Source organism: Rhinatrema bivittatum, chromosome 1, assembly GCF_901001135.1.
Source record: "Rhinatrema bivittatum chromosome 1, aRhiBiv1.1, whole genome shotgun sequence".
NCBI lineage: Eukaryota > Metazoa > Chordata > Amphibia > Gymnophiona > Rhinatrematidae > Rhinatrema > Rhinatrema bivittatum.
The window spans coordinates 829,241,422-829,266,742 of NC_042615.1; the positions used below are offsets into that span (position 1 = coordinate 829,241,422).

The window sequence follows — 25,321 nt, forward strand, 5'->3', positions numbered from 1 at the left end:
TCAGCAATGTCATCATCTGGGGCTATGGCCAAGTTCCCACCATGGGCCCTTCAAAAGACAGAGAGGTGTGCGCGCGCTCCTAGGAAGGGGCGCAGCGCTGGATTGTGGCATCTCTCCTCGGGCCACGCGGAGAGGCACACCACTGAGCACAGGAGTCCGTCATAGTACTAAGAATGTCAGGGACAGCCCGAGGATGGAGCCGGCAGCCTACGCTGCAAGGGCCGTGGAACCAGGCACTGGATTAGGCGGCTGAGGGTAAGAGGGCCGAGCGGTGGGTCTGCCGTGGCCGGCACATGCAACAGTAACACCCCTTACGCTCCCCCCTTGGAGGTCTGGGTTTGCCAGGATGGGCACGATAAAACTGGAGGAGGAGGTTTTATCCAGGATATTATGGGCAGGTTCCCACAAATTCTCTTCTGGGCCGTACCCCTCCCAGGAAAGGAGGTATTCCCACTGGCGGCCCCTACGGCGAACATCAAGGAATTCATGGACCTTGTAAGTGCTATCAGACTATGTAACCAGCTTGGATGGTTCAGGAACCTTACATGAAGGCCAGGATAGGATTACTGGCTTCAGGAGTGACACGTGAAACGTGTTGTGGATTCCCAAAGATGGTGGCAGCCGAAGCTAGTATGTGACCGGTCCAACACGCTGAGTAACTGGGAAAGGTCCAATATATCTTGGAGCAAACCTTTGGGAAGGCATCTTAAGATAAATATAACATGTACTCAACCAGACCTTCTGGCCAGGGAGGAAAGTGTTCTAAACATCAAAATCACAGAGCATATAGAAAGACATGGTTTAATGGAACAAAGTCAGCATGGCTTTACCCAAGGCAAGTCTTGCCTCACAAACCTGCTTCACTTTTTTGAAGGAGTTAATAAACATGTGGATAAAGGTGAACCGGTAGATATAGTATACTTGGATTTTCAGAAGGCGTTTGACAAAGTTCCACATGAGAGGCTTCTAGGAAAAGTAAAAAGTCATGGGATAGGTGGCGATGTGCTTTCATGGATTACAAACTGGCTAAAAGACAGGAAACAGAGAGTAGGATTAAATGGACAGTTTTTTCAGTGGAAGGTAGTGGGTGGTAGAGTGCCTCAGGGATCTGTATTGGGACCCTTACTTTTCAATATATTGATAAATGATCTGGAAAGAAATACGATGAGTGAAATCATCAAATTTGCAGATGATACAAAATTGTTCAATCACAAGCAGATTGTGATAAATTGCAGGAAGAACTTGTGAGACTGGAAAATTGGGCATCAAAATGGCAGACGAAATACAGTGTGGATAAGTGCAAGGTGATGTATATAGGGAAAAATAACTCATGCTATAATTACACAATGTTGGGTTCCATATTAGGTGCTACTACCCAAGAAAGAGATCTAGACATCATAGTGGATAACATATTGAAATTGTCGGTTCAGTGTGCTGCGGCAGTCAAAAAAGCAAACAGAATGTTAGGAATTATTAGAAAGGGAATGGTGAATAAAATGGAAAATGCCATAATGCCTCTGTATCGCTCCATGGTGAGACCGCACCTTGAATACTGTGTACAATTCTGGTCGCCGCATCTCAAAAAAGATATAATTGCGATGGAGAAGGTACAGAGAAGGGCGACCAAAATGATAAGGGGAATGGAACAGCTCCCCTATCAGGAAAGGCTGAAGAGGTTAGGACTTTTCAGCTTGGAGAAGAGACGGCTGAGGGGGGATATGATAGAGGTCTTTAAGATCATGAGAGGTCTTGAACAAGTAGATGTGAATCGGTTATTTACACTTTCGAATAATAGAAGGACTAGGAGGCATTCCATGAAGTTAGTGAGTAGCACATTTAAGACTAATCGGAGAAAATTCTTTTTCACTCAATGCACAATAAAGCTCTGGAATTTGTTACCAGAGGATGTGGTTAGTGCAGTTAGTGTAGCTGGGTTAAAAAAGGATTGGATAAGTTCTTGGAGGAGGTCCATTACCTGCTATTAATTAAGTTGATTTAGATAATAACCACCGCTATTACTAGCAACGGTAACATGGAATAGACTTAGTTTTTGGATACTTGCCAGGCTCTTATGGCCTGGATTGGCCACTGTTGGAAACAGGATGCTGGACTTGATGGACCCTTGGTCTGACCCAGTATGGCATGTTCTTGTGTTCTTATGTCTTGTCTTGCTGAGAGCCTTTTCTCTAAGTGACTCCAGGGGCAGTGTAGTTGTGTACTGTTCCTTCCTTTTTAGCAAAGGTGGCATCTGAGTTTCACTTTAATCAGTCCATCTGCCATCTCTGGACAGGGAGAGAGATGTTGAGGAATATAATTTATTATGGCCCTTGGATGTCAAGAAGCATATTTTCACATATCTGAAGGCTACAGAACCTTTGAGGAAGTTGGACCACCTTTTTTTCCTTCATGGTGATATTAGACAGGATAAACCAGCTTCATGGGCTAATATAGCTCAATGGATTAAGGAAGTAGTCACAGCTGCATACGTGGATGCTGGAAAGCCATTGCCTGGTCAGATTAGGGCTCATTCCACTAGAGCTCAGGCAGTGTCATGGGCAGAAGTTAAGTTGTTGTCTCCAGTCGACATTTGCTGAGCTGCGACATGGTTCTCCTTTTCCAGGTATTATCTCCTGGATGTTCAGGCCTGGGAGGATGCAGCCTTTGCATGTGTGGTTTTTACTGGACCGCAGGCAGCCTCCCACCCGATGAGGGAGTAGCTTGGGTACATCCCACTGGTTCTAGATTCATCTTACTGGACTCTAGGAAATGAGAAATTACTGCTTACCTGATAATTTCCTTTTCTTTAGGACAGTCAGATGAATCCAGCTTCCCTTCTGTGACTGCCGATTGATTGTATTATGGTCCTCTTGTGTCCCTACAGATTACAGGGGTTACTGATAAGTGTTAGTCCAGTCCCTGGAGCTGAGTATTGAAATCATTACTTGTTTTTAATCAAGAATTTTGCAAGCCTGTCCACAGTTGCTTTTTGAAGACTGGCAGGTTGATGTCATGGAAGGAGCCTATAGGCTGTGACATCAGTTTGCTCGGTCTCCATCTGTTGGTAGAGGTGCATAACCCACTGGTTCTGGATTCATCTGACTGTCCTAAAGAAAAGGAAATTATCAGGTAAGTAGTAATTTCTCAGCAAGAGTTCCTTCTGTTGCTTCTAACCAAATAAAATTGGATACTTATGCATTGAATAGTGTTTTATTATTTTTTGAACCACACATTTTGTTTTCAATATTTAATTATATGTGTGTTCTGTTTAATATGCATATTTGCTGTGCTATGGGTATATCTCTTACATCTTTCTCAGCGAAAACTGAAGCGTAGAATTCATTAAGTCTCAGCTATGGCTTTGTCATCCCTAAGTGCTCCTCTTACCCCTTGATCATTTAATGGCCAAACTGACACCCTCACAGGCTTTTTACTTCGAATGTACCTGGAAAAGATTGTATTATGAGTTTTTGCATCCATGGCAAGCTTCTTCTTAAATTCTCTCTTTGCCTTCTTTATCAATGCTTTGCATTCAGCTTGCCAGTGCTTATGCTGTTTCCTGTTTTCTTCATTTGGATTCCTTTTCCATTTCTTGAAAGATGTTCTTTTAGATATTATAGCCTCTTTCACGCACCTTTCAACCCTGCTGGTAGTTGTTTAGCCTTCCTTCCACCTTTTTTTTATGTGTGGAATACATCTGTTCTGGGCTTCCAAGATGGTATTTTTAAACGATGTCCATCCTAAGATAAACTCTTAACCTTTGCAGTTGCCCCTTTCAGCTTTTTGGTTCCATTACTGTTAGCTCTCACACCAAATCCTGTATTCCACTAAGGACTAGGTCTAAAATAGTTTCCTCTCTTGTTGGTTCTTGTACCAGCTGCTCCATGAAACAGTCATTTATTTCATCTAGGAACTTTACTTCTCTTGAAAGTCCTGATGTATCATTCACCCAGTCAATACTGGGGTAAATGAGATCACCCCTTATTACTGTGCTGCTGATTTTGTTAGTGTCCCTAATTTCTTTTAGCATTTCATTGTTTGTTAGTCCATTCTTGCCAGGTGGATGATATTACAGCCCCACTACTATTTTATTCCCTTTTTTACCTGGAATTTTGTTATGAATCTGGTATGGATTGTGGACTCTTGGCCCGAGGTGGAGTTGGCACTACCTGAGGTGGTGAACCCCCCCAGGTCCCCACCATTGGGAGATGAGGCAAGAGAGACACAGGGGCCAATGGGAGCTTCACCACTACCAGCCCATGTTCCCCGCAGGTTCAGCCTTTGGGTACCAAGGCCGGCTAGTCTTAGGTTGGCCCCTGTGAAGACAACTGGTGGGGATGAGGGTGACTGAAGGTGAGGCAGAGTGTGGTCCACAGCCAGAGTAAGGAGGCTAGAGAATAACACAGTCCGGTCCCAAGGTTGAGGTAGGTGGAAAGCAGCAAGGTGAAATCCGATCCAAAAGGTCAGGGGCTGGCAGTGAATGCAAGAAAAGGTTTGGTCCAAGGTCAAAAGGCTGGGAGATCTGTCCAAAGAGGAAAGGAGTGAAGCCAGATGAGGTGGAGTGGAAAGAAAGGCTGGAGGCTGGAACAGGTAGGTTGAATCAGTATCACAGTAACAGGAATGCTGAAACAGGAACCCAGAGCAAGGAGACATGTTGCCAAGTCATCCGGTGGATGTATGCACAGGTTTATAGAGGGCCAGAGCCCTGACATCATCTGAGGGGGCCGGTGGCATCCTACCACCGCGGGCCCTTTAAATCCTCGCAGGCGGCATGCATGCGCATGCATGCATAGGGGAAAGACCAGGAGAGGAAGGAGTTGGCAGCATCCCACGTGCTGGCTGGTTTGGGGCGGCCTCGGCAGCGTGGGAGAGACACCGGCTGTGTCAGGAGGAGCTGGGTGCCACAACCCAAGAGCTGAAGTTGGAACGGAGTACTGGAGAGCTGGGGAGGCCTGCTGGGACGGCCCATGGCTGGTGAGTGTAATAGTACCCTCCTTCTAGGCCCCCTCCAGGGGGTTTAGGTTTGTTGGGATGGGAGGCATGAAATTGTTGTAAAAGGCTTTTGTCCAGGATGTTGGTGGTGGGTTCCCAGGAATTTTCTTCTGGACCAAAGCCTTCCCAGGCGAGTAAATATTCCCATCTTCGACCCCTCTTTCTTATGTCCAACACTTCACACACTTGATAGGTGGTGTCATCCTCCGACGCCACTGGTTGTGGTTCTGGTGGCTTCTTATTAGGCCAGTAGAGTACTAATGGCTTCAGGAGTGAAATGTGAAAGAGCTGTGGATTTTAAAAGATGATGGCAACCGTAGTTGGTAGGTCACTGGACTTTGATGCTGGAGCACCAGGAAGGGCCCAATGTAGTGTGGAGCCAAGTGCATGGATGGAAGCTTTAAGTGGATGAAGCACATGCTGAGCCAGACCTTGTCGCTGGGCCAGAGTTGTGGAGTGGGTTTCTGAGGAACATCCACGTTTGCTTAGCTTGGTGACCAGCCTCCTTCAGTAACTGATGTGTGCTTTTCCAGAGTCAATGTAACTCCTGTGCTGTGAATTGTGTTGCTGGTGTGAGGGAAATGTCAGGGGTAATGACAATGGAGGGAGCGGTTGCCTCCCATAGACTACTTGGAAAGGCGATGACTTAGTGCTGGAAGAGATGTGAGAGTTGAGGACAAACTCAGCCCAAGGCAATAATGCGGCCCAATCATTCTGTTGGATGTTAACATAAGTGCGGAGGAATTGTTTCAATGTGTGATTGGTTCTCTCTGCTTGGCCATTCACCTGAGGGTGGGAAGCAGTCGTGAAATCCAGCATAATATCAAACTTCTTGCAGAGCACCCTACAAAATCTGGCCGTGAACTGGATGCCGCGGTCGGATACTAGGAGCTTGGGAAGACCATGGAGATAGAAGATGTTCTGAACAAAGAGCTGTGCTAGCTGCGGAGCAGACGGGAGACCTGGGAGCGGAACGAAGTCTGCCATCTTGGAGAAGCGTTCGACCACTATCCAGATGGTAGTCTTGACCTCAGAAGGTGGTAAGTCTACAATAAAATCAGTGGAAATATGCGTCCAGGGTACTTTGGACGCCAGTAGGGGCTGTAGCAAACCCCATGGTCGACCGGTTGGTGGCTTCTGTTGGGTGCACATGAGAAACGCATCCACGTAGGCTTGGACATCCCTTCTCGTGGTGGCCACCAGTAGAACCGCTGGATGAAGGCTAAGGTGTGGGCCCAGCCTGCGTGTCCTGCGGTAAGAGAGTTATGGGCACCTCAGAGAACTTTCTCGCGAAGTCTGAGAGGTATGATGATCTTCCCAAGCAGTACCATGGCGGAGGCTGCGAGTATGACACGAGGGATGAATGAGCGGGAAAGGGTGTCCGCCTTGACGGTCTTGGCCGTGGGTCAATACCGGAAAATGAAGTTGAAGCGGGTGAAGAAGAGAGCCCATCGGGCCTGCTGGGGGTTCAGGTGTTGGGCTTGGTACAAGTATTTCAGACTTTTGTGATCAGTGTACATAGTGATACAATGTTGCGCCCCCTCTAGCCAAGGGCGCCACTCCTCGAAAGTGAGTTTTATTGCTAGTAACTCCTTGTCCCCAATTCCGTAGTTTCTCTCCACCGGAGAGAATCGTCTCGACAAAAAGGAACAGGGATGCAGCATTCTGGTGGAGGAGTGTTGGCTTAGGATAGCCCCCACCCCTTCAGAGGAGCCATCCACCTCTACGATGAAGGGTCTTTGGGGGTCTGGGTGCCGGAGGCAGGACTTGCTGAGGAATGCAGCCTTTAGACGTTGGAAGGCCTTCTGGGCTACAGGTGGCCATTGCTTGGGGTTTGCTCCTTTACGGGTCAAGGCCGAAAGAGGTGCAGTCAAGCTAGCAACCTAGCATAGTTGTGAATAAAACTACGGTAGTAATTGGCGAAAGCATTGATTATCCTCCTTTCACCAGGTCTCTGTGATGCCAATTACTTCTATCTTATCATTCACTGCTATACACTCCCATCTTACTTCTTAGACTTCTGGCATTGGCATACAGACATTTCAAAGTGTGTTTTTTGATTGTATTAACAACCTGCTTTTCACTTGATAGGGATAATTTGGAATTTTATTTATTTATTTATTTATTTCACTTTATATACCGACTTTCAAGTTCATTTCAAGGCGGTTTACATTAAAAAAAGCCAATTTGGATCCAGAAGTTCTTGCTAATTATAGACCAATCTCTATTTTGCCCTTTTTGGCTAAATTAATCGAAAAAGTGGTCAACCGACAGCTTATGGATCATTTAGAAGAACATCAACTGCTTTTTCCATCGCAGTATGGCTTTCGGAAATCGCATAATACCGAGACCCTGTTAATTTCTTTAATTGACACTATTCAGAGAGGCTTTGATCAAAATACTTCTTATCTACTTATTCTGTTGGATGTATCGGCAGCATTTGATACCGTCAGTCATGAAGCACTTATTTTAAGATTAAGTGAAATTGGGCTTCAAGAAAAAACTCTTGACTGGTTTAGATCTTTTCTTACCAATAGATCGTATGTAGTTAAGTTGGGAACAGCAGAATCTGATGTAGTTAGCTTACATACCGGAGTCCCTCAGGGTTCGTCCCTTTCACCAACATTGTTTAATGTTTATATGGCGCCATTATGTCGATTCTTAGCGGGCATGGGATTGGTACATTATTTGTTTGCGGACGACATTCAGATACTGTTGCCTATAAAAGATTCTTTGGCAGCTACACTGAAATTATGGGAGGTATATTATAAATCAATAAAACAACTCCTCAATCATATGTCATTGGCATTAAATAACTCCAAAACTGAAATTCTGTTGGTTAGTAACAAAATAACAGAGAAAATAGAGATTGATATTGCAAATTGTTCCCCCACATATAAGATTCAACAGGATGTTAGAGATTTAGGATGCATTCTTGACTCAGAGCTCAGTATGAAAACTTCAGTGAGGACCATCATAAAAGATGGTTTTTATAAATTACGAGTGCTGAGGAGATTAAAACCATTACTACATTCAAATGACTTTCGAATTGTGGTTCAGGCATTGATTTTGCCCAAATTGGACTATTGTAATGCATTATGGCTAGGTGTGCCATTATCTACTATTCGCCCACTGCAATTGTTGCAGAATGCTGCGGCGCGACTTCTAACTGATACTAAGAAGTTTGATCATGTTTCCCCAGTACTGATGGGTTTGCATTGGCTGCCGGTCCATGCCCGTATACAGTATAAATGCCTAACTTTAATCCACAAGGCCATTTATGGTAGGAATTCTGAATGGCTAAACGCTTCACTGCGCATCCATGCCCCAGTACGGAATTTGAGATCTCTGGGGCAGGCCTTGCTGACTATACCATCACCCAAACTGGCTCATTTGAGCTCAGTGAGGGAAAGGTCCTTGTCCTTAGCAGGCCCAAAGATGTGGAACTCCTTGCCTGTTGAGATTCGGTTAGAGGAGAATATTAGTAGTTTCAGGAAGCAAATTAAAACCTGGCTATTTGAACAGGATTATGTTAATTAATGGATCTTCCTTATTATATCTTATAGGTTGAGGAGGGACAAGAAGGGTTAAGCAGGGTAATAGTGAGAAGATTAGATGTGTGATGACGGGAAGGAGGCTCAATAGGGAGAAGAGTAAATAGATATGAGGATGGGTTGGATGATTAACGGTATGAGGAAAGGGGTAGAAGCAGGGGTTATACTGTATGGTTGTATTGAGAATGGGATTTAAATGGTTAGTTTAATTTTATGTTATTTAAAATGTGTAAGGATTGTTTTATATGTATTTGAGTGTTGCTACTGCAACTCAATTTAATGTAAACCGCCTTGGAATCCTTTATCCTAGATGATTCTTTACTTAGAAGCAAGTTTCTAGCCCAGTCAGTCACTCTGGAATCCATACAAGGGTGCCCAATTTATTTATAAGTCTTCTGTGCTGAATCATGTCAAAGGCCTTGCTGAAATCCAACTACACTACATCTAGCACTCTCTCTTGCTACAACAAGAACAAAGATAATAATAAGTAACGTGAGGTTATAAGTGTCTCAAGACAACTTACTGATGATTATGTGAAAATTGTTGTAATATAATTTCTGTACCACTAGCCTGATATCCTAGACCTTTAGTATCAGAAAATCACAGTAGATTTATATTAATCCCTGTCATGTTGACCTATAGTATGAATGTTACGTTTGTAAACCATTGTGATCTTCATTTGGAAGAACGGTATATAAAATGTCTCAATAAATAAAATAAACTCTCTGGTCACCCAATCAAAGAAATTGATTAGATTCATCTGACAAGATTTACATCTGGTAAAACCATGTTGCCTCGGTTCTTGCAATCCATTGGATTCCAAAAATTGCAATGTCCTCTTCTTTAGCAGCGATTCCATTAGTTTGCTCCCCACAGAGGTCAGACTCACTGGTCTGCAGTTCCCAGACTCCTTCTTGCTTCCACTTTTATGAAAAGGAACCATATCTGCCCTTTTCAAGTCCTCTGGGACTACTCCAGGCTAAGGAAGTTTTGAAAAGGTCACCAGCGGAGCTATAAGTGAATCCCTTAAGTTATCTTAGTACCTTCAGGTGTATCCTATCCAGCCCCATTGCCTTCTCTACTTTAAGTTTAGTTAGCGCCTCCTGAGCTCACTGTTCTCAGAATCGATTGAGGGTTACCTCACTTCCAATCTTATTTCTTTGTTTCAAGTGTTCATGCTGCAGGCCTTTCCATAGTGAGCACAGAAAAGAAATATTTGTTAAGCAATTTTGCTTTTCCCTCATCAGCCCCTACACATTCCTCCCCTTCACCTCTGAGTCTCACAATACCATTTTTACACTTCTATCACTAACATAGGTTAAAAAAATGTCATTTCTTCCTGTTTTTCCATATTTGCTATTTTTTCTTCTATTTGAATTTTCACATTCCTGACTACTTTCCCAGCTTCTCTTAGGTGTAGATTTTAAAAGCTTGCACACGTGTCCATGTGTGCGTGCTACCTGGCACGTGCACATGACACACGATTTTATAACATGCGTGCGCACGCACGCGCATGTTATAAAATCCGGGGTCGGCACGCACAAGGGGGTGCACAATTGTGCACGCCAAGTCGCATTGCCTTCCTCCGTTCCCTCCCAGGCCGCTCCTAACCTAAACTTCCCAACCCTTCCCCTAATTTTCCCCCTCCAGCCCTACTCTAACCCCCCCAAAATGTTTATCCTACCTTTTGCACCTGCCTCTGGGCAGGCGCAAGTTGCGCACGCGGGCATTCTGTCAGGACGCGATCCTCCGACACAGCAGCTGTGTCGGAGGCTTCTGGCCCTGCCCCCCCCCCCGCCCCCAAACCGCCCCTTTGGTAAAACCCCGGGACTTACACACGTCCAGGGGCTGTACGCGCGTCGCTGGGCCTTTTTAAAATAGGCCCAGCATGCGTAACCCTTTGAAAATCTGGCCCTTAGCTTTTCCAGATATTGTCTTCCTCTTTCTGCGATCTCTTGTAGTTTATGAATGCGAACCTTTTCTCAGTTACCTTTTCAGCTATTTCTTTAGAAAACTATAGTGGTCTCTTTTTCCTCTTCCCTTTATTGACAGTGCTAACAAAAATATTACTTGCCCTTATGATATGTCTTTTTAGTTTTACCCACTGCCTTTCTACTTCCCCTAGATTTTGGGGACTCCCCATTTTGAGAAAGTTAGTTTTTTGAATTCCATTGGTCATTGGATCCCGGTTGATCATCAACTACAACAACAGCTCTGGGCTGGAAGGATTTATGCACATAAATGGCTTTATTAAATCAGCCTTGGGCCCATGCTCTTAGAAGTAAGCCTGTAACCCTATCATCCATGTACTTTTATGTCAACAGAGAGCTGCTATAGGGAAGAACTGGAACTTAAGGGCAAACTTTTCTATTTTTAAAAGTATTTGTATAAGTGACTCTGTGTAAACTACGCCCTTCAAAAAGGAGCTGTAACTTTACGTGAGTGAACATGTGCAAACATACGGCCAATTACCCAAGGATTTTCAAAGCAACTATTACATGTAAGCTAACTTTGAAACTACTTGATAAGTTGTGCTTGTGGAATATACACACAAAGGTCCATGATCAGCAGCTGTGAGGGCTGGCTAATTAGCCAGATAAACTTATCTAGCTTGCCCTATATATTCACTGAATATATTAGGAAGATTAAGCTACACCACTGTACATGCAGCCAAATTAAGGACAGGTCTACAGGCCAACCAGAGATCATCAGATAAGCTATCTGGCTACTTCTGAATCTGGGTTATCTGGATACGTTATTTGGCTAACATGGTTCCTCCCCATTATGCCCATTCTTTTTCCATCACTTAGCCAGATAAATATTTAACCGGATAAGTATTTATCTGGCAATGTGGCGGTCGCTGACTGTGGCTGAATATTTAAAACCTACCACTTAACCAGAGAAGTTGGAACCTATCTAGCTAAGTAGCTCTGAATATCTGCCTCACAGACTTTACTTCTAATTGGCTTGTTTGAAAATTACCTTCAGCATTCACTCTCTCTCGTGCATATTCATTATTATATCCTGAAAACTCAACCCCTTGGATGTGAATACTGTTGCCCAAAGTGTTCTTCTTAGTAACCCCATTGGTCTTGGAAAAAACTGAATTCTTTATAGGTTATAATATCTCTTACTGGATCAGCCTTAGGCATACCTGAATGAGGTCTTAAAACATTGCCTTGAAAACTCATGCACCCCAGTATCACTGACTGACTTTTATCAGTAACAGAAGGGATTCTTCAAAATGGGAACAATACCTCATCTGTCATAATGTCAGAGTCCTCAATTTCTATTAAATCCTGCAGCACCTCTGAGCGCTGTTCATGTCTCTTAAATCCACTCTGCCGGTATGTCATTTCCTCTGCAAGTCTGGAAAGGTTTTCCTCCTGAGCTTTGCTCTCTTTTTCAATTTGTCCTTGGATTCTCTTTTCATCATCTTCCAGTTTTCCTTTTAAAGCATAAAACAGAAAGAGAGTGGTCAACAATTAAACTTTCTTTCTCCTTCTCTAACCTGAAGGAGCACTGAGAGCAGAAGGTAATTTTCCTGGTGATTGAAGAGGATTTGAAAGTGTGGCCTTTCTGGGAAATTTTGTGACTTAAAACTTGGGGGAAAAGAGGATAGTAGGGTAAATTAATATTCTATATGTGTCTGTGCTTGATTTAAAAGAGAAAGAGAGGTTAATTTATAGTGTCTTTTTCTCCTCCCACCCACTACAAGCATTTGATTTATAGATTATTATCCCAATTAAGAGCACAAGAGAGATATTAATAAAAGTCAATCAATGATTTAGATAAAACAAAGGAGTAACTCAGCCCTTAACTGTTGCCTTCTTGCAGATCATTGCCAAACTAACGAAATACATCAAATAAATTTGAAGGACTTTATATTAGATTAAGCATTCCTATTCCCTTAACAACTTTAATTAACTAACAACTCAACAATATTAAGATGCAGACTGTAGTCCAGCAATGAGTTGGGGGCTTTCCAGTCTTTAGTACAGAGAGCCACATGTATTATTATCTATCAGTTGGTGAAAGGTTGTATGTATGCCTGAATGGAAAGATCTCAGAGAATGAGTCTGATCTCTTGAGGCTAGAGTGGCAGACCTGGATGAGCTGAGGCAGACAGAGAGGTTCATAGGGGAGTAGGGGTGATTTTCAGAGACACAATAGAACAGTACCACTTCTAGTTTGGCAGCCCCTGTTCTGCTCTGGAGGAGCAAAGTCACCTGGAAAAAGAGCATTATTTTGGTAGGGCAGGAAGTGATCCTGTAGCTAGGATCTGCCAGGTGATGCAGTATCCTCTCACACTGGGGATGTGTCTCCTGGTACATATGTCCAGAAGACAATGGTTAGGATGGTCACTCTAGATGGTGATTCAATCATTAGAAATTTAGATAGTGGATGGGTGGCTGGTGAGCATGAGGAACAATAAATACATATACCTGCCTGCTGTGAAGATGGCAGACCTCATGCATCATCTAATTAGGATTTTAACAAATAGTGTGTTCTCACATCTTTATTATTTTGCCTGACTGAGGATCTTGCCAACTTGAACCGGTTATTGCCTGATCATAAAATTGACTACTATTAGATGGAAAATGGCCTGCCAGAAGGGGGTTATGGATAGGCAGATGTTTTAATAAGAGAGATTTAATCATAAGCTCTGCTATTGTAGGAATCTCAGAAAAGAATTGATGTCCTGTGACATTAATATATTCCAAGGTTGATGAATAATTGAAACTGTAAATGTTGCCATATGAGATTACCTCAAGAAACATACCAGCGATGGGAGTTTCTTGACAGTGTATTCCCACAGTAGCCATGATCTAGTCACATTAAGTGCTCTTTTATAGGCTTTCTAATTAGTGTAAAAGGATAGCCTTTTCCATTAGGTATGTGCTAAGTTCTTGTGCTTTAGCTAAAATATCTTGTTTGTTGAACAGATTCTTTGAATTCACAAAAATTGACCAATTGGCAGATTGACTTTAAATCTATAAGGGTGAAAACTAGAGAAAGACAACAAATTGTTCCTTTCTATAGTTTTCTGATGAAATGTAGTATGCAATCCACCAGGCTCCTGTTGCGACCCTCTCACGGCAGGGCCGCCAGCCGGCTCTTACCTTCACGGCTAGAGGCTGCAGTCACCACTCTCATGCGGCCCAGAGGCTGCCGTCGTGCCGGCACGGCAGGAGCCATGCCGGGGCTCTCCTTTGTAGCTGAGGCCGCCGCCATCTTTGCCACGGTCTGCGGCATTGAGCCGCCCCGGACCTCCCAAAGCAGCAGGAGTCGCTGCGAACCAGCCTTTCTCGGCCCAGAAGCTGCAGCCTGTCTTCTCCCATCGCAGCAGGGAGCTGCGGCCTGCCTCTCTGTGGCCCGGAGGCCACAGTCCCTGGTGTCCTCCGTGGCGTGGAGCCACCCTTGATCCTCCGTGTGTGGCAGGAAAGCCACCTCCAACATCGGGGCCTGCTCTGGCCTGATCTCCGCTCCTGAAATGCTCAGCGGCAGGGATGCCACTGTCCAGGGTCCTGCAGTCTTCCTGCTTCCTCCTTAGGCACCGGGCCACGCCTCTCTTCCGGCTTTGAAGAGCCAGTAGGGAGTGGTCCCTCTGGCTCCTCCTGGATGACATCACATGGGTGTTCCTGCTTCAGCCCTACAAAAGGGCCCCGCTGTCATTCATGCCTTACCTTTGCAAGGAGTAAGTTCTCCCTAGGACTCCCTGCTCTCTATGCCTGCTGGGTGTTCCTGTTTCGTCGTTGAAGCTTCTTCATCATCTTGTTCCTGGTCTCTTCTCTGGATGTCCCTTGTCTAGTCCTGATGTTTCATTCCAGCCTTGATGTTCCATTCCAGTCCTGATGTTCTGTTCTATGTCTGATGTTCCTTGCTCCAGTCTTCATCCATGTTCCTGAACTTCTACGTCCAGTGGTTGCTGAAGCTCCGTCATCCCGTCCCTGCATGGTCCGCGACCAGTCCAGCTGGGCTGGTAGGGTGCGTAGAGGCCCAGTGATCCGTGACCACCCCCGCTGGTGTGTGTAGGGCGCTGGTGGGAAGTTCTATTCAATGGGGTCAAAGATCCTTCTTGTCTGTCCTGTCCAGATGTCCTCACCTCACTCCGGGTTCCGTATTGAACCCTAGTAGCCGTCTTCAGTCCAACCTCGGATCTCATCTGTTTGTATCTTCCACGCTGGGTCGGAGGTTCCGTCCTCCTTCTATTGACCTGTCAGGTGCGTCGATCACGTGGAGGCCCGAGGCTCAGTCCAGGACGTTGCCACTGAAGTTATCTGGATACCTTCCATCCAGATGTCTCCCAGCTGCCCTTCATTGAGCATCTAAGGAGTCTGCCCTGAGATCCTGGATTTCCATCTGTTTGGAGTCTGCTTTGCCACTACATGATCCACGACCAGCCAGGTTTGGCTGTGTAGGGAGCATGGCGTGGGAATGCCCCATCAGTCCTATCTTCTCCCTAAGTCATCGTCTGAACCCTGAATCTGAACCCTGAATGTGATCTTCGTCCTAGTCTGATCTTCATCTACATCTGATCTTCATCTACGTCTGAGCTTTGTCTATGTCTGACCTTCATCCAAGTCTGTTATTTGTCCAAGTTCTCCTGTGTCTCATGCCTGGCCTGCCGCCTCTGCTGCTCCCTGCAGCAAGTCCAAAAGGGCTGGGAATGGTCAGAGGACCATTCAGAGACCACCATTGTGTTGGTGGTCTCACGGAGGCGTGCAGGTCCAGTAGAGGTTCCTGGGTTCCCAGTTCTCAGACTTGGACCATCTCATCGCAAGGGCACATATCTTGTCCCGTGCTGAGGAGTGCCCCCTAGCACTCCCATCCATTCACAGTGCTACAGCTCCTTGAAAATAAGTAAATCCAAGAAACAAATCTTATTTTCAGTCTTGATCATGAGGACTGGGATACGGCCATACCGGGCTATAACTTGTTAAGGAAGGACAGAGAGGACAGAAAAGAGGGAGGAGTGACTCTTTATGTCAGAAACAATATCCAAGCATCTGAACTGCAAGGAAGATGGGGAAAAGAAGAAGCACTATGGGCCGACCTAAAAAAAAAGATGATGGGACATCCATTTTTATTGGAGTGGTTTACAGGCCTCCAATTCAAATGGAAGAACTTGACAGAGATCTGGTTGAAGACATCCAAAAGATGGGAAAGAAAGAAAAAGTGGTGATTGTTGGAGATTTTAATCTGCCGGATGTGGACTGGAGAATCCCTTCTGCAGAATCTAACAGTAGTAGAGAGATAGTAGGTGCCCTGTAAGGGGCTCTGTTCAAACAAATGGTATAGGAACCCACGAGGGAGGGAGCTATACTCGATTTAGTGCTCACTATTGGAGATAATGTCTCTAATGTCCAGGTGGGTGCCCACCTCAGCACCAGTGATCATCAAATGGTATGGTTTCATATCACAAATAGGATACGAGAAGTAGCATGAAGATCTGCGTTTTGCAGTTCAAAAACACTGTTACGAGCGTGAGGAGCGCGGTCGCCTCTAGAGCAGGTGTAGTGAGCCCTTGGGCCATGGCGAGACTCAGGGAGGAGCCCCAAGCCACACCGTGGGAGGTGAGCCGGTGCAAGCATGGAGGGCTAGGTGAGGCAAGGCTGAAGCAAGGACGAGAGAACAAGGTCTGACCATCAACCGGACCTGCACGCCCACGATAACCAACAACGCAATGTTGATTGATGAACGGTCCTCCGACTGTTCCAAGCCCTTTCAGACCTGCCGCTGGATAACGGCATTGGACGGCAGGCCGGACAGAGGATGAGGGCAGACAGAGTCCTTAGAACACAGAAGACATCATAGATGAGGGCTGAAGCGAGGACATCATGGACGAGGGCTGAAGCAAAGACATCATGGACGAGACAGGAACTTGGGCAAAAGGACATTGGCACTGCCCCTCAGGGCTCCCTACACAGCTAGCACGGCTAGACTGGTCACGGACTACCCTGTCCTACACCCGCAGGAGCGGGACCAGAATGGGAAAGGCAAAGCACTGCACAAGCAGTCCAGGGGAATGTACTGCACTCCTGGCAGTCTAAAGCAAGTAGAAACATCAGGAACAGGACTGGAACAAACATCTAGGAACATCCGGAACTAACATCAAGGCAACAGGCAGAGACACAGGACAGGGAGCCATCAAGACAAGCGAGACCACGGAAGACCTGGATTGGTCTGAAGACACAGACAACTGTGAAACCCAATCCAAAGGCAAACAGGAACTGAAGTGAAAGTCCTTTTATACTGCTGTATGCAGGCAACTCCCTGGGAGGAGTTCACCCAGACCGCCCCTCACTGGCTCTATAACTGAGGAGGAGTGCTGCGGGCCGGCCCCTAGGGAGAAGGGCGTGGCTGGAACCAGGAAGTCCAAACAAACACAAGCAAGCCACAGGCAGGCCCCAGGAACATCGAGGCCTCCCAGGCCCTGGAGCAAATCCTGGATAGTTTGCAGGCGAGGCCCTGGCTTCGGAGCGGCCTCCAGAGGAAAAGGTGAGATACCTCCTGTAGCGCAGCAACAGGGGGGATTGTAACAAACACAGTGTTGAAATGGGGAAGTACCTGAAGGAAGAACTAGAAGGCTGGGAGAACAAGAGAGATGTGGAACAACAGTGGGCCATATTAAAAGGATCAATTACCAAGGCAACTAATCTATATGTTAGAAAAGTAAAGAAAAGCAAGAGAAAAATGAAACCTATCTGGTTTTCAAAGGAGGTGACTGATAAAATAAAAGATGAAAGAACAGCGTTTAAGAAATATAAAGGATCGCAAATGGAGGAGCACAAGGAAGAATATCTGGTGGAAACAAAGAAAGTAATCAAGAAAGCAAAAAGTCAAGTGGAAGAAAGGATTGCCAAAGAGGTAAAGCGAGGTGAAAAAACATTTTTCAGATGCATCAGTGAAAGGAGAAAAGTCCAAAGTAGTATAGTGAAATTGAAAGGTGAAAAAGATCAATGTTTGGAGAGAGACAAAGAAATGGCAGAATAATTAAATGAATACTTCAGTTCGGTGTTCACTAAAGAGGACCCAGGAGATGGACCGTCACTAGTTAACAAGAAACTGGAGGGAGTGGAGTAGATGTAACTCCATTTACAGAAGAGAATGTATGGGAAGAGCTGGGAAAACCGAATGTGGACAAAGCCATGGGGCCTGATGAGGTTCATCCTAGGATACTGAAGGAGCTCAGAGATGTGCTGGCGGGTCCCGCTGCGTGACCTGTTCAATAGATCCCTAGAAACGGGAGTGGTACCAAATGATTGGAGAAAACCAGTGGTGGTCCCGCTTCACAAGAGTAGGAGCAGAGAGAATGCTGGAAACTACAGGCCAGTTAGTCTCACCTCAGTGGTGGGAAAAGTAATGGAGTTGCTGCTGAAAGAAAGAATAGTGAACTATCTACAATCTGAAGAATTGCTGGACCAGAGGCAGCATGGATTCAGCAGGGGAAGTTTCTGTCAGACAAATCTGATTGACTTTTTTGATTGGGTGACTAGGGAATTGGATCGAGAAAGAGCGCTCGATGTCATCTACTTGGATTTAAGCAAAGCTTTTGATATGATCCCACACAGGAGGCTTGTGAATAAAATGAGAAGCTTAGGAGTGAGTGCCGAGGTGGTGGCCTGGATAGCAAACTGGTTGATGGACAGAAGACAATGTGTGATGGTGAATGGAACTTACTCTGAAGAGAGAGCGGTGTTAAGCCGAGTGCTGCAAGAATTGGTATTGGGACCGGTCATCTTTGTGAGCGACATTGCAGATGGGATAGAAGGTTAGGTTTGCCTTTTTGCAGATGATACTAAGATCTGCAACAGAGAAGACACACCAGAAGGAGTGGAGAGAATGAGATGGGATTTAAGGAAGCTGGAAGAGTGGTCGAACATATGGCAGCTGAGATTCAATGCCAAGAAGTTCAGAGACATGTATATGGGCTGTGGAAATCCAAAAGAACTGTATTTGATGGGGGGCGAAGAGCTGATGTGCACGGAGCAGGAGAGAGACCTTGGGATGATAGTGTCTATTGATCTGAAGTCGGCAAAACAATGTGACAAGGCGATAGCTAAATCCAGGAGAATGCAGGGCTGCATAGAGAGAGGAATATCGAGTAAGAAAAGGGAAGTGATTATCCCCTTGTACAGGGCCTTGGTGAGGCCTCACCTGGAGTACTGTGTTCAGTTCTGGAGACCATATCTCCAAAGGGACAGAGACAGGATGGAGGCGGTCCAGAGAAGGGTGACCAAAAAGGTGGATGGTCTTCATAAAATGAAGAGAGATTGAAGAACCTAAATATATATACCCTGGAGGAGAGGAGGAGCAGGGGTGATATGATACAGACTTTCAGATACTTGAAAATTTTAATGATCCATGGTCAACAACAAACCTTTTCCGTTCGAAAAAAATCAGTAGAACTAGGGGTCACGATTTGAAACTCCAGGGAGGAAGACTCAGAACCAATGTCAGGAAGTATTTCTGTTACGATTCCTGCCTGCGGAGCTACTCTCCGCGAGCAGGCCTCTCACCTCACATGTGGCAGGGAACGCCGCCAGCAGAGCCTCGTCATGCGGCAGGGTGCCACCGATTCCATCCTCTGCGGCCTGGGCGCCGCCCCCATCTTCGGTAGGTTCCTGATGTCCTCTGTCCCTGTCGTCATATGTCTTCGTGTTCCCAGTGCCTGATGTTCTGGTCTTCTGTTCTCTCGATGTTCCTGATGTCCTCGCCTTCATCTCTGCCTCCATGCCTTGGTTTCTAGATGTCCACCTTCCTGGTGTACTGCTGTTGTGTCCGTGACCAGTCCCATGGGTGGGCTGTGTAAGGCGCCTCACAGTACAAGGTCATCCTCATCTCCGCAGCTCAACCCTCTGGAAGACTTCCTGCTTCAGTCCGTTGTTTTTAATCCTTGAGAATCGAATCCTGCTTCAGTCTTTTCCCAGTCTTCAGAACCTATTACAACCCTGCGTTTGTCCATGTCAAGTTTCTGTTTGAAAGTCCAGTCTTCTGTTGGAAACTTGACATGGACAGACGCAGGGTTGCAATAGGCTCTGGCGTGGTCTGCAAACAGTCCCGCGGGGGCTGTGTAAGGCACGTCCCAGGGCAGGCCTCTTCAGGACCTTCATCATGTGCTGGTTTCAGCTTCCACTATTCCTTCTAGAGTCCGCATCGAGTCCAGCGTGGTCCGCTACCAGTCCCGTGGGTGGACTGTGTAGGGCGCGCTGCGTCGCAGTCTCGAACCAGTTCTTGAACCTCGCTTCAGCCCTCATCTACAGTGTCTCGCTTCAGCCCACTTCTATGATGTTCTCGCTTCAGCCCTCATCTATGATGTCTTCGCTTCAGCACTCATCTGTGTCTTCGCTCCAGTCCTAGTCCAAAGTCTTCTGTGTTCTAAGGACTCTGTCTGCCCTCGTCCTCTGTCCGGCCTGCCGCCTACTGCTGTACCCAGCGACAGGTCCGAAAGGGCTTGGAACGGTCGGAGGACTGTTCATCGATCAACACTGTGTTGGTCATCCTGGGGCATGCAGGTCCAGTAGAGGGTCAGACCTAGAACCTCTGTTCTTGCCTCAGCCTTGTTCTGCTCTTGTACCCGTGCTCGCACCAGTTCACCTCCTGCAGTGTGTCTTGGGGCTCCTCCCTGGGACATGCCATGGCTCAAGGGCTCACACACCTGCTTAAGAGACGACCGCACCCCCGTGTCTATAACCATAGCTGAAGGCCTCCCAGCCCTCGGTCCATAACAACTGCCGGAGGGCGCGCTTGTAACAATTTCTTCACGGAGAGGGTGGGGGATGCCTGGAATGCCCTTCCGGAGGAAGTGGTGAAGACTAAAACTGTGAAGGATTTCAAAGGGGCATGGAATAAACACTGTGGATCTATAAAGGCTAGAGGATAGGAATAAAGAGAAGAGCCATGGGGGTGGCTTGCTGGAATGGAGGCTACTACCTGGTGATTACTACCCTTACTCAATAAGCCTTCATAGGGTTAATGCAACTCCAACATTGCTCTCTCGTTCAATGGCAGGGGGAAATGTGGAAAAGAGGATTTACATTCAGACAACAACCAACAAGGACTGAATTTCACTATTGAGGTAAACAAATAAGCGTGGGGGTAGCTTGCTTATTGCAGCGGTTACTACCCTAAACCAATTAAGCCTGATACTTCTCCTTGAATGCATATACAGCATTGCTCTCTGCTTCAACGGCAAGGGGAAATGTGGAAAAGAGGATTTACATTCAGACAACATCCAACAAGGCAATAAGAACATAAGAACATAAGAAAATGCCATACTGGGTCAGACCAAGGGTCCATCAAGCCCAGCATCCTGTTTCCAACAGTGGCCAATCCAGGCCATAAGAACCTGGCAAGTACCCAAAAACTAAGTCTATTCCATGTAACCATTGCTAATGGCAGTGGCTATTCTCTAAGTGAACTTAATAGCAGGTAATGGACTTCTCCTCCAAGAACTTATCCAATCCTTTTTTAAACACAGCTACACTAACTGCACTAACCACATCCTCTGGCAACAAATTCCAGAGTCTAATTGTGCGTTGAGTGAAAAAGAACTTTCTCTGTGCAGTCTGGGTAAACAAGCATCGGGGTAACTTGCTTGATGTGGTGGTTACTACCCTTAACCATTAAGCCTTATGCTCACTTTGATGCAACTCCAACATTACTCTCTGTATCAATGGCAGGGGAGGGCAGGAAATTTGAATCAAACAATTACCAACAAGGGCCCTGAACTTGGTGGCCGGTGAAACAGATAAGTATGGGAAAATGTGTGTGGGAGCTTGCTGGGCTGATTGATCTTTTTCTGCCGTCATTTCTATGTTTCTATGATTACACCTTCTGCCATCCTGCTTGGCTGCAGAGCCTACCTCCTGGCTCTGTTATGTTATTTGCCCCTCATTGTCTGATGTCACCAGTAGGAAGGAACCCTGTTTGGCTGCAGCTGCATGCACCATGATGCTATTTATTGGCATTGGCTCTGCAGACAAAACAGCAGAAAAAATTATGGACTCCTGATGCACCCACCCTTAAGCCTGACTCACTGGGGCCTTGGCCTCCTTGCCCCCCCTTCAGTTCACTACTGCACACACTCTTTCTCATTCACACACACATAAATGCATGCAGACTGTTGCGTCTGTCGGTCGCAGATGGCTGTAACCGCTCTGCCTTACCTCTTTTTCTCCTCTTTCACTCTCCTTAGGCAAGATGGCTGCCTCCGTTGCCGAGTGTCGAGGGTCTCGACGTTTCCAAACTAGCATGGGCGTCCCAGTCTGCCATGCTCACTCCCGTGGCCTCCTAGGGTGCGAGCGCACACATCTCTGATGCTCAAATACACGTCATGGCAGGAACCTTGGGGGCGGCCCCACCGCATGACATCAATACATCCGGATATAACAAGCCTCCGCTTCTGCTAACACCTTGAGTTAGCAAGGACTTCGGTTTAGCTATTCTGACTGCTCTAAACTGCACACTTAGATGCCGCTATCACTCCAAGAGCCTCACTCCTGTAGAAGCTCTAGACACCCACTCCTCTGGGTCTCTCGCTTCCATCTACCCTTCGGGGCCCTCACTAACTAAAACAACCGCTCCTCGGGAGTCTTTCTCTCTCTCTACATTTCAGGATACTGGACTATCGGGTACTCGCTCCTCGAGGGCCTAAACAGCCATCATATCCTGCACCACAGACCTTCGGTCCCACTATTCCACCATCAACCAAATCCTCCTATCATTCAGCCACTAGAGAAAGTGCACTCTCAATAGCGGGCCCAGCCATCTGGAATGCTATTCCCCCAGATCTCAGACAGGAACCCTGCCTGTTGACTTTCAGGAAAAAACTCAAGACCTGGCTGTTTCTACAAGCCTTCCCCTAGCTCAGCCCGTCTCAGATATGCCTCAGTTCATATACCAATGCCTTCTACTTAGTGCATACCATTTTCAGAAACTGTATATGATTTCTCATAGTTACGGTTTACCTTTTGCTTCTGGCTTCTTAATCTCCCTAGTTCGATTACCCTTGTTTTATTGTAACTTTTGCCTCTGCTTCTATGTTAAGGTTTATGTTATAACCCCCTTTTCCATGTAAACCGATATGATATGATCTGTATCATGAATGTCGGTATAAAAAAGTACTAAATAAATAAATAAATCAGGAAGACACCATCATTCCTGTGATCCGGTGCTCCAGTTCCACCCAGCAGCTGTGGCGTTACCCGCACTAAGGGCTCCCGCCTATCATGAATATCTGGGTGAGACTACACGTCTGAGCCTGTTGAACATACTGGCACTTTGTGGATCAGTGCCTTACCTTCCTGCTTTCACCATCTATCTACAGCAGTACAATAAAGCCTCTATCCATACTGTGTCTGCTATCTGAGTTCAGCCTCTTTCAGTGGTTCCCCACCGGGCCCCTCCCCGTGAGTGCAGTCATCTCCACTGCAACCAAGGGTCCTCAATGCCACAAACACAACACAGACTCTTATACACATCTCTCACACATCTCATCTCTCACACTCACAAACTCACATATGTATATAGACTTTCACACATACACTCTCACTCACACACACACACATGCATACATGTTATCTAATTTGCCCTGTCTTTCACAGACAAACTCACACATGTATACAGGCTTCCTCACACCTCTCTCTCTCACACACACACAGACACACTGAATCAGACCAAAAGTATAAAAGAACATAAGAAATTGCAATATTGGGTCAGACCAAGGGACTATCAAACCCAGTGGCCAATCTAGGTTACAAGTACCTTGCAATTACCCAAACTCTAAATAAATCCCATGCTGTTGCATCGGAGGTGGACCTTTGGGCTGATGTGGGGTTGACGCAACCCGCAGGCAAGGGCCTACGGGTCTTCACTAAAGCTAGAGGCCACTGGAGCTTCACCTATACCAGCCCTCGTTCCCCTTGGGTTGAGCCTTTGGGTGCCGGGGCCGGCAGGACTTAGGTGGGCCTCAGGATTAGACAGAGATGGAAGGCGATTCAGCCCAGAGACAGCAGCTGGTAGATGGTGTAGTCCTATCCTGGACAGGATTCAGTACTGGAGCTCAGGCACCAAAGGAACAATAGGTAACTGGAGGTGCTCAAGCAAAAGAAGGCCTAAGCCTTGTAAGTCCACATCCAGAGGATAGGCGAGAGGAGGCATCACTGACAGACGAGGATCAGAGCCGGTGGCAAGTGGAAGTTGTGGCAAGCAACGTAGAACTCTGGACACAGGAACGTCTATAGCGTAGTCATTCAAAGCAAGGGTCAGGGCACGGAGAAGGCAAGCATGGTTAGGCGTAACAAAGACCCGGGGTTGGAGAGAGGCTAAAGAGTCGTCGGGCATAGCAGAGGTCCGGGGCTGGAGAGAAACTGAAGAGTGGTCACGCGTAGTGAGGTCCGGGGCTGGAGAGTATAGTCAGGTGTAGCGCAGGTCCGGGACTGGAGAGAAGCTGAAGAGTAGGGATGTGAATCGTTTTAGGACGATTAAAATTATCGTCCGATAATTTTAATATCGTCTTAAACCGTTATGGAACACAATACAATAGAGATTCTAACGATTTATCGTTATAAATCGTTAGAATCGTGAGCCGGCACACTAAAACCCGCTAAAACCCACCCCCGACCCTTTAAATTAAATCCCCCACCCTCCCGAACCCCCCCCAAATAACTTAAACATTTCCTTGCCAAATCCTACCTCCTTCAATCCCCCACCCCCAAATGACTTAAATTACCTGGGGGTCCGGAACGGCAGCGGTCCGGAACGGGCTCCTGCTACTGAATGTTGTTGTCTTCGGCCGGCGCCATTTTCCAAAATGGCGCCGAAAAATGGCGGCGGCCATAGACCAACAGGATTCTACGGCAGGAGGTCCTTCCGGACCCCCGCTGGACTTTTGGCAAGTCTTGTAGGGGTCGGAGGCCCCCCCCAAGCTGGCCAAAAGTTCCTGGAGGTCCAGCGGGGGTCAGGGAGCGATTTCCCGCCGCGAATCGTTTTCGTACGGAAAATGGCGCCGGCAGGAGATTGACTGCAGGAGGTCGTTCAGCGAGGGTTCCGGCGCCTCGCTGAACGACCTCCTGCAGTCGATCTCCTGCCGGCGCCATTTTCCGTACGAAAATTATTCGCGGCGGGAAATCGCTCCCTGACCCCCGCTGGACCTCCAGGAACTTTTGGCCAGCTTGGGGGGGGCCTCCTGACCCCTACAAGACTTGCCAAAAGTCCAGCGGGGGTCCGGAAGGACCTCCTGCCGTAGAATCCTGTTGGTCTATGGCCGCCGCCATTTTTCGGCGCCATTTTGGAAAATGGCGCCGGCCGAAGACAACAACATTCAGTAGCAGGAGCCCGTTCCGGACCGCTGCCGTTCCGGACCGCCGCTGGGCCACCAGGTAATTTAAGTCATTTGGGGGGGGGGTTCGTGAGGGGGGGGGATTTAATTTAAAGGGTCGGGGGTGGGTTTTAGCGGGTTTTAACCATTTTAACGATATATCACGATATTTTACCCCCCCAAACGGCAACAATACGATTCCCTCCCCCTCCCAGCCGAAATCGATCGTTAAGACGATCGAGGACACGATTCACATCTCTACTGAAGAGTAGTCAGGCGTAGCAGAGGTCAAATCCAATGAGTCAGTCCAACACATAGCCGAAACAGGAACAAGGAGAACAGGAACCGGGAACCACAGGAAATAGGAATACAACGAAGAGATGATACTTGGATCAGCAACGAGTATGAGGAGTATGAGGAGACCTTTTCAAAGGCAATGCTATGGAGTGAGGCC

At 46.7% G+C, this 25,321-nt stretch overlaps 1 protein-coding gene across 1 annotated transcript in view; it reads right to left on the minus strand.

The window, feature by feature from the left end:
* Positions 1-14,003, minus strand: part of LOC115073611 — a 48,750-nt gene extending 34,747 nt beyond the window's left edge. The window contains exons 1-2 of the mRNA XM_029572150.1: positions 13,667-14,003; positions 11,801-11,991 (exon numbers count right to left, since the gene is read on the minus strand). Coding sequence (XP_029428010.1) covers positions 11,801-11,991; positions 13,667-14,003 — 528 coding nt within the window. The remainder of the gene's footprint in view (positions 1-11,800; positions 11,992-13,666) is intronic.
* Between the last annotated feature and the right edge of the window lie 11,318 nt (positions 14,004-25,321).